The sequence below is a fragment of the Rhinopithecus bieti genome, unplaced genomic scaffold (genome assembly GCF_001698545.2).
Source record: "Rhinopithecus bieti isolate Rb0 unplaced genomic scaffold, ASM169854v2 scaffold_73860, whole genome shotgun sequence".
Lineage (NCBI taxonomy): Eukaryota > Metazoa > Chordata > Mammalia > Primates > Cercopithecidae > Rhinopithecus > Rhinopithecus bieti.
The window spans coordinates 663,853-684,564 of record NW_016828141.1 but is presented as its reverse complement, the minus strand read 5'-3'; the positions used below and the strand labels follow the sequence as shown (position 1 = coordinate 684,564).

Here is a 20,712-nt window from a genome sequence, read left to right as displayed (position 1 = left end):
ATTGTCAGATAAATGATTGAACCATCTACAATAGGTTTAGTATGTTCTCTTTTCCTTAAATATCTCCAAGGACAGAATTGCAGCAATGTAAGTTGCTCATTCCAGACTTTCATTCTGATGGTTCAGATCATTCTCTATATCTAAATATTCAGATTGCTTAAATTTCAGTCTGAGTCCTCATAGAAGTTTTCTTTGTGAATATGTATGTATGCCCTATGACTTCAGAATGAGAAACAATTTTGAATTTGAGATACCTTGAAAGTATGTTGACTCTTTTTTTGCATAAATGAGATTTTTAGTTTTGGATAGCTTATTACATTTTTGATTCACAGTCAAGAATAACTATAATGGTTTTAGTTCATATGCAATATATATTATAATCTGTTGTAATTTAGTATAATGAAAATTGTGTCAAGTATGTTTATAGCAATCATGACCACAAGGGAAATCAGATTTGCCTAATTTAAGGAGAAGCAAAAGTCTTCACTCATGTAGCTTCAACCTCAACTACGCTTTTCCTTCTCACATTGTTTCATTCCATTTGGATAACTAGTTCTTTTGAGCACCCTGTAAGAATTATTGCTATGATGATCTCAAAGAAAAGTGACTTCTTTGAATGAGAAGCTTGGTTCTAACTAAAATATTCTAAGATCATGATGGTCTTAGAAACTATGAATACAAAAAGGTTTAGAAAAAAACCTAATACATATATATGTGTAATGAGAAACTACTAAGCAAGATACATAGCCAACTAGGAGTAAAACAAACTAAAATAGGGCCGTTTCTCATAGGCTTTATTCAATGAACAAAGAATGATTTTCAAACATCCAGATTAATACTGTGAAGAGTTAACACATCATCTAGGGGGTAAGAGTTCAGATCCAGAGAGACTTTATCTATTCAGATTTGAAAGCAATCTTAAACTGACAACTGATAAGACAATGACACACTGCCATTCTTTAATTCAAGAACAAAATTGCATCTCACAGTGCGGTCATCCTTTTCCTTCTTACAGTGGCTTAATAAAGACATACATAAATGACTAATAAGTAGTACAGGTTTAAGGGAGATATCTAAGTGTATAGTCTGTCCCTGGGAATTGGATGGCTTTTCCCCATAGGTAGCCCCATACCAGCCTCATCAATTTCTACTTTCTTACTGGGTGACAGCACCCCCCTCCATCTAAAATGACCCTGCAAGGCAAGTTTGATGTAACAGTATGCCTAATCTATTAAGAAAGCAGATCCACAGATGAACCCCATCTCCCAGAGGAAATTACATCCTCGCTGGTGACAGCACAGCCCCACTACCAGAATGCTGAAAGTTCCTTTTGAATCTAGCAACTGTAGAAGCTCTTATACAGACTCCAACCTACACAATCATGAAGGCATAGTCAAACAGATTACAGAAGGAAGGAGATAAGAGTTCTTGTCTAGACAAGACCTTTGTTATAACACCTGTTTCCCTTTAATAGTCAATCAAGTTGTCCTGAATGTTCCAACCAAGATCTCTGGAACTAAGCACAGTGATTATAATTAGGTTGTTGCCAGCCATTCTATTTCTGCCTGCCAGTAATAAATCTCTGAGCTGATTCTACTTATCATGAAAGTCCATATGGCACAAAACCACAGGTTACTGAAAAACTCATCAGGATAAACAAAGCCGGGAGGTTCTGAGTCTCCCGGAGAACTCAGTTTCTTCCATTATTTATAGGGCCTTATGAAAGATAAACAAAGGTGTAGATATACTATAATGGATCCCTTAATGCTTACCATCTTCCAAGGGTGGTATGTGTATAGTGGTGCCAAAAACCAGAAGATTGATTGCTTCTCAAAATGACAAGGTTTAGGACTTATGACTCAGCTCATTCCAGAGCATAAATGGGCATATGTTACCTGAAGTAAAATTTAAAAGTGCATTCAAGTTACCACGATACATCTTTCAGTTATTCATGACAATGCCAGGAGCGATAAGAGCTAAATAAAACTATAATTAACCCTTTAAACCTCATTTTTAGCCTACTGTTTCAAATCTTCTCTTATACAAGCAACTTCAGCAATTTAGTAGAATTCAAATTAAAATGATTTGAATTTTTTAAATATTTCTTCTTTATGAATATGGCGGTAAGAGGACACAATGAACATTATACCAATCTAGTCATATATTTTTAAAAAGTAAATATAAATAGTAAAATGCACAGAAGCAGAATACATAAATTACCACATTTTGGATTATCATTTGTTCCCCAAGTAAAAGATCTAATAGTCTCTAGTTATTGTTGGGCTTAGAGATATTAGTAGAAACAGTCTAGAACTTAGTAAGGTGTTCAGAAAACAACTTTCTGATACTCTTTAAAAAAGAAATCTTTGATTTGAAATCTAACATATTTGAAACTGAAACTAAACTGAAGTATTGAAACAATCATGAATAAATGCTAATGAATGTCTTTTTTTTTAAAGAAATAAATATCACATTAATCAATGATGACCAGCAGTAAACTCATCAAAATGCATTTCTAAACTTAGCAGCAAACTGTAATATATAAAAACTTCCAAAGTGAGCTGTTTCTAAATTTGGTATGTCTCTGGCAAAAGCATGCTATATATTCAGCCTACCTGACATTTTCCCTCTTTGTTTTACCCTCTTTCCCACTTAAATAATAACATATAAGTTCAGCTACTTTCTATGCAAATGGAGTCAGTGTAAAACTAATCTCAGAGGTAGCCACAGAATGAAAAAGAAGAAAAAAAAAAAAACACAACTCCTTATGGGAGTATAAAACTAAGGAAATGGCTTCATGACTACCTTAATAGTAGAGGAAGAAAGGAAGTTGATTAGGTGAGATTAGGGGTAACTGGATGTAGGCAGTAAGCTTTTATTATTCTTAGCTTTCTTAAGTGAACCACACATTTATACTTGGAAATCATTTGTAAATGTGTAATCACTTCTAATTTTGCTACAAGACTGGTGAGTGGTCTAGTAAATTAGCTTAACTAATTTCACGTATCAGACCAGTAACTCACTAGACTCTTAGAAAATTGGGATACTTCTAAATGTCTCTGAAAGAGCCTTCATTAAAGTACCCAATGACCTGCCTCCTTGAATTTGCCATTCCCCATTCACATAACAGGTGTGAGAAAGGATAACAAATTCTGACTCAGGGTAACAAAGTACAGACACTGGGTTTTGTTTATCATTTATGTCTTTCTGTTTACTTAAAAAATGCAGTGCTTTTTGGACCAGGCGCCGTGGCTCACGCCTGTACTACCAGCACTTTGGGAGGCCGAGGTGGGTGGATCATGGGGTCGGGAGATTGAGACCATCTTGGCCAACATGGTGAAAACCCATCTCTACTATACTCAAAAAAAAAAAAAAAAAAAAAAAAAAATAGTCGGGCATGATGGCGCGTGCCTGCAATCTCAGCTACTCGAGAGGCGGAGCCAGGGGAATCGCTTGAACCCGGGAGGCAGAGTTTGCAGTGAGCCAAGTGGCGCTAGAGCACCACTGCACTCTAGCCTGGGGCTTGAGGGAAGACTCCATTAAAAACAAAAAAAAAGAAAAAAAAAAAAAAAAAGCAGTGGTTTTTGGATCATTCTCATCTATCATATGACATCACATCCCTTACTTTTTTGACTATTGTGAGGATATTGAATTTCCAGTGTTTAACTTAGCCTGGAAAATATGTTCATGTCAAAACTGCTATTTCTCAAATACAATATAGCTAAGTGATTTGTAGCTATTCCAATTAATGTGAAATACAACCTTTTGTTACCAGCACTGATTATTCATATACATGAATAATTTATATACATATATGTATAATTTATACCTACCTTATCAAAAAAAAGTTAAACAGAAAATTAGGCAAATATAAGATCAGGAAAATAAGTTTGAACCAGAAGTGAGCTTGTTCACAAATGTTAAACTTTGGAGACTTATACAATTCTGGTTGTAATATCATAAGAGAATAGGAAACATAATTCATTAGAAAATTAATTGTCAGTAAGTTGAAACAGATCAGTGTTATATGAGCATGGTTTTTCAGGAAAGAAGTGGCAGTACAACTGAGTATGGTGGTCGTGGCAGTGAAGGGACATTCACTCTTTCCTATGGGGGGAATATCTGATCTTTATAAATTAGTTCTGATGTAATGAGTCCGTAGATTTCCTTTAAGAAACCACTGAGCTAAAACAATAGTCCTGATGTTCCTCCTCCTTTAAAAAAAAAAACTTCAAAACTGTCTAATAGAATTCTTAGTAGTGGTTTTACTCGCATGGCCCATAGGTGTCTTTCCACTAAAAATGTTTAATTATCAAACCCAAAGAGTCAGAGAAACAGACTTTTACAAATCATTTATTTATGAAACTTCTTTAGGAATTATTCCTTTTGCTTTTAGATCTATTAATATAATTGACACTAGATCTGTAGGTCAAGAAAATTTTATAAAGCATTGAAAAATTGTTACACATTATTCTTTGGAGTCTCTACCACTAGGCTGTAAGGGCTGAAGAAACATTACATCAAATGTTGGCCAGACATACGCAAATGGAGAAAATATAAAGCCATTGCATTAATCTAGGAAGATTGGTATGATTTTCTGAGCTTCTATTTTCTTCTTTGGATGTGATTTAAAAGGTTCTCTCCTCAACCCCCCATAGAGAGGGAATCTGAAAACAAATTCTTTCTCCACTGGAGGAGGGGAAATTAAAAACCTCTTATCCTACATTGTTCTTGGTTAGTTTCTGTAGTAGATGATGGAATATTGTGCTTCAATGTCATCTAATAAATCATACTTCTATATAAATTATAATAAAATAATGCCAGTGATAAGAGCAAGCATTTATTAAGCATTTGCTATGTGCAGGATACTGTGTTAAGAATTTTACCTGCTTTATCTCACTTAATTTTGACAATCATCCACTGAAATAGGTGCTTTTATTGTATCCGTTTCACTGAGGCAAAGAGAAGTTAAGCAATTTGCCCAAGGCCACAAGGCCAGTAAGGAACAGAAAAGAGAACCAGAACTAAACTTTTGGTCTATCTTTAGATGATGCACAAATTTTTTAACCTCTGTGTTATATTCTGTCCTGTCTCTCATTCTTGAGTGGTAGATGAAATTTCTAGGGGCATAGACTTGCCACTGAAAAAAAGGGAGGAAAATGCCATGGGAACTATCTGAAGCTTATGAAAAGATGAATTTACTGGACTGATTTTGATGGGGAAGAATTTTCTTTCCTACAGTCAAGAAGTGAACCATGAGAAAGCTAGAATATTTGGCCATACCTGTGTAAGCAAATTTTTTTAAACCTTTTGAATTGTTGAATTTGTTCATTCCTGACTAGTTTCTTTATGTACAGAGGGGTCATGCATATACCAGTCAAAAATAATGAGGAGATTTTTTATGGACTTTTATTCTAATTACTGCAGAATTCTCTCTTCATTGATACCATTTATGTGAAATGGTTTTCAGGGTAGGATAATGTCCTCTGAAGGGTAAATCATGTACCACTAGTATATGGATTAAACTTAAAATAAAATATATATATATTTAATATTTTATCTCCATAGTATTTGAAAATAATTAATCAGCACATTAAACCTCAGTTGTTACAAAGATTACTGCCTAGATAAAACCAGGTTATTTTAAAAGTGAAGGAGTGAATTTAATGTCAATACTCTAAAAGGTTAAATATTACAGGTAGCACACAAATAAAGGAACAATTATGAAAGCAAAGTATAAAGGCCTGAAGTTTGGCAAACATTGGAGGAGCATTAGTTCCTTTCAAACACAAGCTAACTCTCTTGCCAGGTATTAAGCTTCTCTTCTGTAGACCGTGGATAAGTAACTTGAAGAAAAATAGAAGAGGAGAAGTCAGTCAAGAATGGACTCTGTTGCCTTTTTATTTCTACCCCGATTGTGTTAGGTGATGAAATTCTTAGTTTACATAGGTATGACTTTCAAAAATATGTATTTTTTTTTTCATTTCTCTCATAAATAGCATTTTTCTTCCTTGCAGGTAACAATGTATACCCAGTATGTGGTGTTTCCTTAGCTTTTTTCTTCCTTTAACATTTCATTTTCCAAGCCCTTTGTCAAACATAAACTGTCATAACATAGTTTTCTTTTCCCTCAACCCTTGTAGTTTGTTTTCTCCTACAGTCAACATTGCAGAGCTGGGAAGCAGATAAGACAGTCTTGCCCAAGTCAGGCAAGATGTTTTAAATAAAAAGATACCAAGAGCAGAATTAAATAATGGCAAAGGGTCAAAGTAATTCCCCTCTTCATAATAACTGCCTTACTAATGAGAATTTTCAAGTATGAAATGTGCTGTAGAAAATGTACCACGTACTCAAGTTTTCTTTCAGATTCAAAATTACGTTAAAATTGGAATTACCATGGTTTACTAATAACAGATTTGGAATAATATTATGTTTGCCTGTTTGTCTCTATCTTTTCTTGTTGTTTTGGATCTCATATCAAATCTTTTCAGTAGTAAACTTAAGAAAATATGTACTTTTCCTAACTTCCATATTTTGTTTCATTTCTTGCATTGCCTCTTGGTGACTTTTTTTAAATTGGTAACTGCATTTTTACAAATGAGCCTAACATTCCTCTTCACATTAAAAATGCAACAAATGAAGCATGAGAAAGAATTTATATAACATGTTTTTCCCTCCTCCTTTTTAGATGGTAAGGTTGAAGTTACAAAAGAAGGTGTGAAGTTGTGTACCATGGGTCCAGGAAAAGTGTTTGGGGAGTTGGCTATTCTTTACAACTGTACCCGGACAGCGACCGTCAAGAGTAAGACTATTTTCATATATTTAAAATATGTGTAATGTCTTTTCCCTAGGCCTTTGAGATGTTGATTAAAATGCCCATTTATTTAATCTTTATAATTTTATTACTTTGTATTTTAATTTTTGCCCTGCTATATAGCTGATGTATTTGTTTTCCTCCTGAAGGTGATTGTTAACAATCAGTTTTGTATAAATTACATTTTCTTGCTGATTTCTGAAAATTATCCTTTAATCAATAAATTCTCATAATTAGGATTTTTTAAATGATATAATTTTATACATTTGAATCAAATAAGAGCAAGTCTTTTTCTTTTCTCTCTTTATAGTCTCAAGATCATATTTAAGAAATTTTTACATGTCTGTCTATTTTGGGTTATATTCCTCACATAAATTCCACTTGTTTACTCAGTGGTTTAGAAAAATTAAGAGGAGAAATGTCCTTCATCTCGTTCAAACATCATTGAGTAAAATATCTCCTGAATTCTAAAACTGCATCTGAGTGTATTTTTGCCTTCAGCTGCTCATCAAGCTGTATATTATAGCATTTTTCTTTTCTACTGATTGAGCTTATTTTAAATCAGGGCAATAAAGCAGCTTGTTTCCCTAATTTTACATGTATGTGTATATATGATTTCTCTAGCAACTTTTGTTGCTTGGCAGAAGCAGCTGCGATAGTTAGAAGGAAAAAGATTTTTTTTTTAAATCTGCTTCCTGAGTAAGTATATAATGACTGTATAACAAACAGAGCTGAATTCAAAAGTCAACAATGTAGGGTTCATTGCATCTTTAGGCAAATGTATGTATTTCATGTTTGAAAAGTCTTTCTGATACATTTTCCTGTGGTTGATTTCAATCACAGATTACTTTGATTAGATTTTGTCATTTAAAAAAAATGCTATTGGCAAAATGACAAGTACATTGTGAATTTCAATTAGTTTTATCTGGATCTCATTGACTACTTTTTGTATTAGTTTTTTCCTTCAGAAGTGCAGCATATAACTGACAATACAACAGTGAAATTGGATTTAAAAAAACATAAGAATGCATGGCCAGCTGGAGTCCCAGAAATTGTCTTACACGTCTTATTAGTGAATCACCTTTTTATTCATTGGATTCACTGTAACATCAATTGTAAATGGGCCTCTTTTAGGATGAGTCTTCCTTGGCATTTGATTCTTGATCTCTGAAAGCACAGGACTCTTGATTGATAGATGCTGCCATGTTTTTACTTCAAGTGATCATTCAATTGCATAGCTCAAAGAATGAGACTCAGTGAACCATAATAGAATCTGCCACAACTTTTACTTACTTAAAAAGAACCTTAACTATAGAAAAGAATAGTCATGGCTCCATTAAGTGAAACTGGTTTTACAATCATGCTTCATTTTCATGAGAAATATATTCCTTTTCAGATTAAAAAAAAAGACCAGAATGGCATATTTTGATGATATCTCAGAATTATAAGTAGTTTTTTTTGTTTTAAAGTATTTAACATTTTAAATAGTTCAGGCTTGATACTTTAATCTAATTGAAACTACAAAATTTCCAAAAGCCAACAGTTGGAAATAACATGGTAGTTAATCTTATGAAACATGGAATTTTATTAAAGAAATATTTTAAATAGTTTATTTACATGAATTTTACAGCAAAGATTTTAATAAAATGATTTGTTTGCTTCATAAACATCAGTTTTCTTATTAGATTTCTATATAGTGATGTTCATCTGCACTAACATCTATTGTACTCTTATTTGGCAAATTTAAATAGACACTATGAATCTAATTCAACAAGAAGAAGCTACATGTTGAATGCAAATTATAAGCCTAACTCTTTTGGGGTCAGAGCATCCATCATCAAGGGAAATGAGTAATGGGACATGTTCTTCTTTAACACAGGCTCAGAGAAAGCTCAAGAATGCATCTGTGCATGTGTGCGTGTTTGTTTCTTCACAGTACCTTCTTAATATATAAAGGTTGTGTTGACAAAAGAGCCTAGAGTTGGTGATGTGCAAATATATACCTGCATTTAGAGGTACAGAGGTTTTGTGCATGAATCAGAAACAATATCTATGAGCAACTGTTTTTTCCAAATGTGTCATAAGCACTATGAAGTATGAATAGTGATTGTTTTTTGTTTCAGGACTTTTTGTCCTGCCACCTCTGCTATCTAGGGAGATTGTACTTGTGACTGTAGGCCTCAAGCGCTGTTTTTTTCTATATATTTTAATTAAACCTTCAGGTTGGATATGTTATGGTTCTAATTAGCTCACATTGTGGATGCTACTTTTACAAAATGACTACGGAATATAACTCCCAATGCTGTCTTATTCTTTACATGTAATAAAAACATGTCTTCAAATTTATTTGGCTTTTAAGGTTCACTTATTTCTTAGTATTCAAGATTACATCAACTTGTCCATTTTTTCCTGTCATCGTGTCATTTGTAGTTTCAAATGACAAGAGTATTGACCATTTGGAGTATCATTTAAAATGGATTCATCCACTTGGGCGTAATAGTCTAATTCTGAGGGGAATATTTTTCTATACAATAGCTAACTTATCCAAGCTTCTTCTTTCTTACATACCTTGGCTTTTGACCTCCTTAACCCTAACATCACCAACTTTCCTTCATGATTGAAAATGTTGATGATCCTTTTCCTTTTCTATTTTCTTTGATCAGCCTGAAAGTTATCTGGCATCTTAATGCATTTTATTTTCACAGTAGTAACTAAATCCTAGGTAGCATTCAATAGTTTTTCAATGTACATTACTTGTTTCCTGTTCAGGAGAGCAGTTTTTGCAAGTGTATCAGGCATGAATAAATAAATTTCAGTGACTTCACCAGCTCATGAATATGATCAGAACACCTGTGGTTTTTTTTATTCTAAGCTTACGTTATCAAGAAGTAGTTTTCTTATTAAAACTCTATATTGACATATGCTATAAAATATGATTATAAGCTTGTTCATAGTGATCCAACAGAAAGAAGCACCATGGTAGTTTGAAGCAAGCTCTTCGGTTTTCATCTGGGAAAAAAATAAATTGGCATTCTTCTGAAAATAAATAACATTTATTTTCAGTGGTTATCACGATAGCACTAGGAGGAAGATCTGATAGCACCAGGAAGAATATTTTTTAAAAATCAAAACCACAGTGATATAGAAAGAAAAAAATCCTGGTATGATTCAGATCTATATTCATAGTCTACCTCTGCCTTATAAAATAACTATTCATTTTCCCTGAGGAATGAAGAAATAAAATATATAAAATTAACATTATATTGGAAACCAAAATTTAACAACAGTCTTGAGTTTGTTTATGGCTTAAATAGCCTCAAGTTTTCTTTATTAACTGTGATCTGAAAATGGCCACTTTGTATCTTTCCAGTCACAAACATTCCCAGTGGCATGGGGATGGGAAAAGAATCACTTGTTAGAGTTGGTTTCCACAGCACCAATTAATATTTTCAGTATTGATTTTTTAAAAATGTTTTCGAAATATTTTGACATTGTATAGTGAAAGGAGTTTTATCATCCATTTTCAACCCCACAGGGGCAAGAATGTCTCACATGTTGTTTGAATACCCCTTACTTACTCAATCCTCACACCTGGAAGCAGATCATTATCACGTTTTCCTAAAGTGTCACTCCTGGGTGTGATTTCACTTTTACTACCCTCACAGCTATAGCAATATCAATTTGCACTTACCCTGGGCCTTGCTTCTGTGCCCAAAGTTCTTCAAAATAACAAAAATGGAGAAGTTGAAGTTACTGGAAACCTAAAAGGAAAAGGCGTTTCATTTACAATGAGAGGAATTCAGTGACATGTGTTGTACTGGGGGTATTTTTGCCTGTAAATATTAAAGTGAAGCCCTGCCTCTCTTACTTTGAGTTTCAGCTCACAGTGCCTCCAGACCTTTGGTCATGTATTATTCAAATGGTCTTATTCAACTATACTCCAATGAAACCCAATAAAAAGCATTTTTCAGGGAAACATCTTGATGTCTGGTCAATATAATCACCACAGAAAGTTATCTACAAAGAACATCTATGGTGGATGTGGTAGATATTTTATGACATTACTTGGGCAAAGTGTCTGACTAATTATTTCTCCTTAAATTGTTAATAACAAGTATTTCGTTTTTTTCTTTAGTAAAATACTTCATTACTAATGCCAAAAAGCCTAAAAGCATACAAGAAATCTGACAAATTGATGACTTTAACAATATCGGATAAAAAACTATTTTCTGCCTTGGTTTGAATATTTTTTAAGTTTCCATACTTAAACTTTCCTAGGATATTAGTAAAGAGGAAGTTGACTACTTAAGATATTTTACTAAGTGTCATAGACATTTTAAAACAAAGTTTAAAGGTCTGGAGTTTTCTGTTTATTTTGTTTTAAAATAAATTTGAGTCTATGTAGTGAAATAGCTTTACATTCCCTTGCAGCTGTTTTAAGCATTACATTATTCAAACTGTATCAGAAAATCTGCTGACTGTCAAAAACCTAAATGATGAACAAGAATTAAATAATAGAAGATTCGACTGAATTTTTTGCTGTAAATACTTTTACATGCTGTAAAAATAATGCCTATACCTAATACCTAGACTCTATATCTCATTCATCCACACTATGCTTTTTACTGGTAAAGGAACAAAAGACATGAATGCTAGATTTTACTGTGAATGAAAAGGAGTCATTGATGAAGCTCTTATAATAGCTGCAAACCTGGGAAATTTCTTAAGATGCCTAAACCAAGAAAATATCATTGTAGAGCACCATGAAGTATTAGATTTTTGATAAAGATACATTCACATGTGAAAATGAAGCAACACTGTCCGTTAGCACAAACAATTGCTAGAATACCATTATTATTGAGTTTTCATGAGCACAAGTACCCAGGTACTATCATGCTTGCTGTGCTACAGCAAAAGAGCTGGAGAGATAACTGGGCTGATGAGATAGTCACTGTGCTGCCTTTGAGAGGTAAGTTAAAGAGATGCGTGTTTGCTTTCTCCCAGTTTAATACATGCTTTTTACCAAGAATCCTGAAAGAAGGACAGAAGGCACAAATTAAATTTGGGTCAATGATGAGTGGAAACATGACCCTGGTTGTGGGAGGGATGGTTAAGTGACTTCCCGCGAGTTTTATCATTGCGGACAATGAAGCGAACAGTATATTTTGGCAGCATCTTGGGGAAATTAGTACACTTGTTTAGTGAGTTAATTAGACAATATTCTTCTTAGTAAAATTTTCATTGCATTTGTCTATTAAAGAATACTGTGAAATTAGTAACATAAATCCAATTATGTAATCCCTGAGAAATAAATTTCTTTAATAAAGGAATCAATTCACTAGGTACCAATGCTGCTACATAACAGACTAACATGAACAAATGCACATATAAAAGCAATGTTTTAATCTCATTTTTTTGTTGTTTAAGTAGATTAAAAATGAATTTCAGGGAAGAGGCAAACTATTATTAAACTATATTTTCTTCTATAGGTTGAGAAGATTTTTTTTCCCTAGGCTTGAGGGAAACTGTTACAATCAAAATGTATTTATAATTTATATGTAACTACTTTCCCAAAAATTCATGTCCAATTTCTATATTGACCAGGCCTGGTAGATAGTCATATATTAGCAGTGGTTCTGAGGCAAAAGCTACCTTCCATAGTCAAAGAAAGGCAATAAATTTAATTCCTTCCTAAGGCTAGATAAATTACTCTCCCTCTCCCTCCTTTAATTACTAAATCATTGAATACTTGGAATATTCTCTATTTCTAAAGAAGAGCTCAGACTTAGCTGATGGGAGTGTTATGTTTTAAAGATCAGCAAGGCAATTTACGAAGGAAATCTAAACCAATAGGCCAAGAAATACTGATTTTTTTTTTTTTTTTTTTTTTTTAGCAGTTTTGTTATTTAATCCTGCGAAAGCAGGCAATTTTTCGCACAAAAACCTGCACACAAGAAGCTCCCACACATGTATGTAAAGCTTGAGTCAGTTTTGGTATAATGAATCTATATTCATTCATTTAACAATTTGCTTAAAGGCATTTTAGTATTTATTCAACTGATTTGAAGAATAAAAGCAAATTAGTAACATAGACCAACACTGTATTTTCTGTAATGATTTTTCTCAAAGGAAACCTTCCTGCCTATAGGTCAGGGTCAGGATGAATTTCTAATGGATGTTTCCACAGTAACAATAAGTAATTAAACCAGATAACGTTTGAAGACTATGACTAACACACGAAACTCAGCGCTTTCGGGATGGGTTGTGTTGTTACCCCCATTTTATTGCTAAAGCAACTAAGACCTAAAGCAGTTAAGCAACTAGGCCCATGTCCGTAACTAGTGAGAACGAGGACCATAAGTCTGACACTATTTTGCTATATAGCTGCTGTCACAAGCATTTGAGTTTTGTCCGCAATGTTTCATTTTGCTTTTAAGCACAAGTGTATCTATAAGACTACTTCTGTTGGTCTGAGGACTCCACTTACACAAAAACTTATACAGCATGTTATGATTTCAAAAATGTTAAAATATTAGCACATGGATCCATTTTAATTACATCTGTTATGAAAGGATGAATTCTGTAACATAGTGATGAGAAGGTCATAAGTTTAACACCTTAGAGACATATAATGAGCAATCAGAACCTATTGCAGTATCTAGTTTTTGTAATGCATTGAAATCCTTATGGAGATTTCATGAGATGAAACTTCATGATTTAGTGTTTAAGACATTACTAAGTAGTTACATTTTTTTTACATAAAATATATTAGTTAATCAATTTCTTCAAAGGAGGAATTATGAAAATTTAAACAGCAGCTAACGACAATGAATGAAGATTGGGAAAAAATTACTATTTTTCTTATATAACATAACAAAAGGATAAGGTGAGTCGTGACACATGTGTTTGACTTCATTTTCCCCTATAATTTCCTCTGACTACTGAGGAAATGTCACCTTGGCACTTCGTTGGTGAATCTGAAAAGCCCTCTCTGCTTATGAGATGTTCTTTGTTGACTAAATTTCTAAGTTATCATGCTAATAATGCTTTATAATTTACAACCTGTCATCCCATGCATTTTGTAATGTAATCTTCAAAATACCTCCAATTAGTAGATGAAAGAGATTGTCCTTGATTTTCCAGATGAGAAAATGCAGGCCAAGATCATGAAGTGCGTTAGTATAGTTCATTAACAGAGTCTCTGATGCAAATTTAGGTAGCAGTAATTTAAACTCCTTCCTATAAGCACCTCTCCTTTACTCCTCCTGCTCCCCACCCCCATGTGTGGACTCCTGAATAAGGCTCTTAATATGCCTACTACCCATACCTAATGTATGAACTTTTGGTAAGGGAACTTCAACTGTTTACCCCAAAGTTTCTCAAAGTGTGGTCCCTGGAACAGCAGCATCAGCATCACCTAGGCCATCATTAGAAATGAAAAATCTATGGCCCCTGCTTTACTGAATGGAAATTTTGGTGGTGGGTCACAGCTATCTGTGTGTAACAAGGCCTTCCAGGTAATACCCCTATAGTTTGAGGACTGAACTACACCCTATAGGTGCCCAGTTAGTGTTAACCTACACATATGCACACTATCATGTTCATCAAATTGTCTATATTGAGGAATTTAAAAGAGAATTCCAGACTCTATAATAAGTAGTCAGTGTTATTATTGGCATCATTGCAGCTTTTTTCTTGTTTTGTTGCTGTTGAGCAGAGATATTTAAGGAAAGTTGCATTTTTCTTTTAAGGAGTAAAACACAGCCTTAGTAAAGAGTATCAGCTTTGTACATATTATTAACATATTCTTTTGAAGAATAGTGAGAAGTAAAATTAAAAGAAGAACAGATTGAGAGGGAGGGAAAAATTTAAAAAATCATGGACTGTCGAGCCATGTTGTTAACAAAAATCACTTTTAGATTTATTAAACTTGATGGTTAGGATGTTGGTAGAAAACAGAACAAAGAAAAGTTTCATTTGATTTTTTGTTATTCCTTTTCGTGGTCATGAGTATAGTTTGGATTAAGTGAAAACAAATGTGAATGGACATTTTTAAGAAAACAACTGAGCTGATAATGTCTTCATATATTCCAATATCAAAATACATTTCTTATTAATGTATTAAGTTCAACCTTTTGGACTCGTAATGAAAAGGTCTTTTGTACTTTCCATAAGTGGCCATTGACTTAATTCATAGTGTGATCCAGGTAGTCTTAGGTGGGTTGCATAACTCTTTGCTTTCTATAGTTAGAAGATGAAAAGACATCCATATATCACAGTCACTGAAAAAGAAATGGGGAGTTCCTTGGAATTGAGACCAGTAGAGATCTGAGGCCTGGAGTATTGAAGGATACAGGCAAGGAGGTGAGCCAGTCAATATTTGCAGGAGTCCTGAAGAATTGAGTTTTCACTGTGAAGGTGACAATAGATCCTAGAGACTAAAGATTGACTACTCAGAAGGCAGGTAAAAAAAGATTCAAGAATCGATCTGGGGTAGCTGAACATTTTCCTGGGGTACTAAGGTAGTACCCCAGGATACTTACATACTGGGGTAGCTAAGTATTCTTTACTACCTGTTTTCTCTAAAGGAGAAACAGTCTGCCTCACTGATAAATACTCACTTTATACCCTCATAATTCCTTCCACTTCTAGAAGAGCAACACTTTATTGACCTGAAAGTGTGGTTGTCTATAACCTTCTGAGTGTGATCAAACAGCATTGTTTAAATTATCTTCCTAAGTGGATTATTTGTTGTTGTTGCTTTATTTCTAAAGTAAAATTTCGTAGAGTACTTCTGTTTATGAAGCTTATAAGAACAGACTTTTCTGGTTACAGAATAGGGGAACAGCCTCCAGGAGCTCCATCCAGTTGCCCTAAATTCCCTTGCTATTCATTCTCTCTCATTCCTCCCCCTGGATTAAGTTCTTCTCTGAAATTTTTGAGTTCAAGTCAGGTAAAATAGTTTGAAGACCACTTTTCTAGTTGAATCCAGGGTTACTCTGAATACCTAAGTAATGATAATTCTTTATCAACTGTATACTGTGTACATGCCGCTTGGCTATATGTAGAATCTCTAACCTTTACAATAGTCCTGCACTTTAGGGATCTATACTGCAATTGCATAGGTGAGGCAGCTGATTTTTAAGGAGCTTAAGAAACTTCCTTAAGGTCACACACCTGGATTTCTAAACTGTATCTCTCTCCTTAACAGTCACCAGTAAAACATTGAACTACATCATCTCAAATGTTGTTTTGGGTAGTTGATATATAAAAATTGAATTCTAGGTCTGCACTGTCATTTATCAAGAATTTCTAAGACTCATACCAAATTCATGTAAGGCACTGCTGAACTCTCTGGGGAGCATCATGGAGAAAGAGGGCATAGCACTACAATTAAGATATTTATAATCTAGTTGGAAAGAAAGGAAATATAGGAAGATTACAAGGAATTATTGGCAAACTAGATCTAAAGAAATGGAGGAATTTGGAAGGAGAGAAAAATTATTCTGGACTAGCATTGACAGATTTAGTGGAGGAGATAGAAACTGACCTGTGCCAAAATTAAAGAGAAGAATAGTTCTGAGCATTTGTGTCCAGAAGCATATTGTTTGGGTTCTCATCCTTTGCCGCTTACTAGCTTTGTGTCCCTGGGAAAACAATTTATTGTTCCTGGGCCTCATTTCTCTTACCTTCCAAATGGTAAGGACCCACCTTATGACTGTGGCAAGGATTAAAGAAGGGAATGCCTGTGATGTGCTTAGTGCAGAAATGAACATAATGCAGTCAGTAAACACTTACCGTTCTGTAACAGCCGTTATCATCATATTTGATGCTATAAAAGCAAGAAATAATCCGGAAAGGAGTTGGAACTTTCATCATTTGCAGAATCTGAGGAACTAAAAGCACAGTTTGACACCCATAGATAAAGAAGAATAAGAAAGAAGGGCCACACTCCAGAGACTGGAGGCTCTGGCAGGATCCCAGACCCTAATTTTTTTCATTACAGCCCTTACTTGGGGAAGTTGGTTCATATGCATGCTTTGAATTAACTTGTACAAGAGGCACTGATGTCAAAACCAAACTACAGGTAAGGATATAGGGGTAGAGATTGAATGACACAGACTGGGCATTGAATTCAGTGCTTCTGTTTGGAGGTATGACTTTGGTCTGTGAAGAGGCAAAGGGTATTCATCTGTGTTGTCCCATAGTCCTGTTGCTGTCACTTCTCTCCTGGCCAGATTTCTTAGGACTTCATGAGAAGTGTTCGTGTATTTTGAGTCTGCGTGTACACAGACCTGAGGATGCGCCAAGTATACCAAGGCTTTGGATAAATTACGAATAGATGGCTATTGAGCATGCCTTTAAAGCATTAACTATTTTAAAAAGTACTATTTTAGACAAATGACAAATGCAGAATGTAACTTAAGATGCAGCCTGGAAATTCAGGACTTGTGGTGTTCAATTCATCTGTCTTCTTTAATTGCCTTAAGGAAGAACCTGAATCTATAATCACCACATTCCTTCTGGGTAAAGTTGCTGGTGATGGCCATAATTTTAATAAGAATGCAAAAACTGACCCCCTAGAAGATTCAAGCTTCTTCTGGCCAAATCCTTGACCAGATAGATAAAATTATATTTTATAATTTTATATCCTTATTTTATAAATGGAATCCTTTTATCTATATTTTTAATTTAGCAATTCCCAGTTTCCCTAAAACTATAGTTAACCAAGTTCTTGAAATTGCTCATATTCATTGCCTTTTATTGCCATTTAATACATGGAGCAAAAATCTACCAATTTAAGTGGAATTTGTCTCTGACACACAACCAATAAAAGTTATCCATGAAGCTTAAGCATAACATGAAACAGAGTGAGATACTGAAAAAAAATAAATGGGATTCTCCCAACCTGAAATGGCCCAATCTATGTGGAGCCCAAAATGTAATACATGAAGTTTTGAGGCTACCAAATTATTGAAAGTTTAAAAGCAGAATTTCTGAAATGCTAAATATCTTCTGCAACTCAAATTTCAGTTGGAAGAGATCTTAGACATAAAAAAATCAACGCCCTTTGTCTATTAGTTTCATGACTAATAAAAATAGAAATGAGCTCTAGATGTTTTGGAACTCTGTTTAAATACATCAAAATACCTTAAAAGTCTCAGAAGCAAAAAGAGAAAATACTAAATGAAAGATGTAATTTTGTATTTACTCATTCTCTGAATCTCCTGCTTGTGCTTTCTATTTTTTCAATCCGATAAACTTAGACCATGGACAATAGTACACAATTATAAAAACAGCAGAATATTTTTCTGTATAGACTGTTTTCCTTATAATTATTTGAATTTATTTAACATGCCTTTTAAAATTTTTCATAATTTTCTGATCGTAAAAGTAATGTGTTTATAAAATACATACATGTAAAGATTTTTAAAATCACTTATAATCCCACTCCCAAAAAAGAATACTTTGACATTTTGGCCTTTATTCTTTCTCTTCCTAAATATCTGAAAAGGGAAGACCATACTATTCCGCTTTTTAATAATCATGTTCAGTTCTGAATATTAGTTGTTTATTTATAGTTGGTATGTGTTTTTGTTTTTCTTAAGGTTTTATTTTGGGTCAAAGTAGCTGGAGTTTGTTTTCATTTTCCCTTTGAGCTTTTCACTTATATGATACTATTAGTGTGCTTTTTCTTCTACTCATCTTCCAATTTTTTTCAATTCATTTTGCTATTAAAATGTGGGTTTTTTTTTGCTCTCGATGTGCATATTCTCGTTGGTCCATGCAACTTAATAACTTGAATTGGAATATTAATACTTTGTATTCATGTTTCCTGAATACTTTGAATTGGAAGCTGTTATGCATGCCCTTTGTTAACAGGCATGATTAAATTGGAATAGCAAGTAGTGACGAGAGAATTGGTGTCTTTCTACAGATATGTTCAACAGTAATACATGTCTAGTGGTTGACTTGGCACGTTTTCAGAGCATTTGAATTTTAGGTTTCTCCCAATCTTTGTGATGACAGTCTGGCATTCTGTTTTAGGACTTAGATGTTTCACTCAGTTGAATCACCAGTAGCTTAAAATTTATGGAATAATTATGTTGATTGATTTTAATTGCTCAGCAGAGCCATCTCAAAAAAAAAAATTAAATGTTCGCAAGCTTGATTTATTTACGACCGTGTCATTAACGTCTCTGAGCATTAGTTAAATAGGCACTAGATTTCTCTTCCAGATGAGATCTTAAGGCATATAAATTCATGGCATTTGGGTGAACATATTTGCACTGCTTCTCCTATGAACTGATTCTCAATTATTATTAATGTTTGAGAAAAATGTATTAGTCCATGTGGTAAGCTACCCAGAAAAGTTTTCAAATTTTAAGACACATTTCATAAACTAACACCCACAGTACAGGTAAACTGTCTTCTGATATAATCTCTTTGCCAAAGGTGTTCTTATAAAGTAAACCACTTTATAACCATTTAGAATATTCCTATGCCTTATCTATAAGAAGTGTCCCTCTACTCAAACTCCCCAAGAGTGTCATTTGATCATACTTGACTTATACATTGGGCTCGTAATTAAAAATTGGACCTTACTGTGTTCTCTATACCCTTTTCAGCATTCTTCAGGAGTCATCTTTGGAAGTAGAATGATGGTATTGTAGCTGAGATCATTTCCTTGGCATCTAAAAAAAAAAAAACAAAAAAACAAAAACAAACAAACAAACAAAAAACACTTGAAAGGTTATGTAGGAGACTCATGGCGAACAGTCTTTGGGTATGACCATGGTGAAGGAGCCGTGAACTTTGACTTTAGTACTGGTATTTAAAACTTTACAAAGCACATTTTATTTTAATAATGGTGTTTAGCTCATAGAGAATATTGATAGAAAAGTACTGATAGGGGTTATTGATAATATGGGAAGATTTGTAATGTTTTTAGCCTTAAATGTTTCTAAATAAATGTGGCCATGAGATGTAATGGACAATCAAAAAGGATTAACGAAAGACTTCAGAAGATATGTTAAGAAATATAAACATAAAATCAAATTTAGCTAGGTATATGAGGGACTGGAGAATGGGGGAGGTGGTGGTGGTGTGAGTCTAGGAAGTACCAAAGCATGTGGGAGTATCTACAAATAAAGGAAATCAACAAAGTATGAGTCATACATATAATGTCTGCTGTATATGACATTTAATGAAACTCATACACAGTAGAATTAATCTATCTTTCTGAAAAAAGTCAATTTGCTATAAAGGAATGTTACTGAGAAAAAGAAAAATGAAGGAACTTTGAATATTTCTTTAGCATGAGGCTATTTTACTCTTCAGACTGATCTTTCCTTCCTCCTTCCTTCCTCTCTCTCCCTCTCTCTCTTTCTCTCATTCTTTCTTTCTTTCTTACTCTGTCACCCAGGCTGGAGTACAGTGGCATGATCTCAGCTCACTGCAACCTCCACCTCACAGGTTCAAGTGATTCTCGTGCCTCAGCTTCCCAAGTAGCTGGGATTACAGGTGCCCATCACCATGCCCAGCTAATTTTTGTGGTTTTCGTAAAGACAGGGTTTCGCCATGTTGGCCAGGTTGGTCTCGAACTCATGGCCTCAGGCCTCCCAAAGTGCTAGGATTCCTCGGCCTCCCAAAGTGCTAGGATTATAGGCGTGAGTTACCATGCCCGGCCAGACTCTGGTTCAATAGAATATATTATTTTAGTGTTTATGAATTTAAAAATTCTTGTTAATTTTGGATTTGTTTGAAATTTTAAATCCCAAGTAACTCATTATTGACATAATTCTCATAGCTTTTATTTCTCTTGTGAGAAATCATAGTAGCTTTGGAACTCACTAGTAATTGTAAAAAGGCTCTTTTTTTTTTTTTTTTTTTTTTTT

The 20,712-nt window shown here is 34.0% G+C and overlaps 1 protein-coding gene across 1 annotated transcript in view; it reads left to right on the top strand.

Moving 5' to 3' along the window:
* Window positions 1-2,117: 2,117 nt before the first annotated feature.
* LOC108523607 (cGMP-dependent protein kinase 1-like) overlaps window positions 2,118-20,712 on the top strand; it is a 626,604-nt gene continuing 608,009 nt past the window's right edge. The window contains exons 1-3 of the mRNA XM_017864291.1: window positions 2,118-2,123; window positions 4,659-4,734; window positions 6,689-6,802. Of these exons, the coding sequence (XP_017719780.1) occupies window positions 2,118-2,123; window positions 4,659-4,734; window positions 6,689-6,802 (196 nt within the window). The remainder of the gene's footprint in view (window positions 2,124-4,658; window positions 4,735-6,688; window positions 6,803-20,712) is intronic.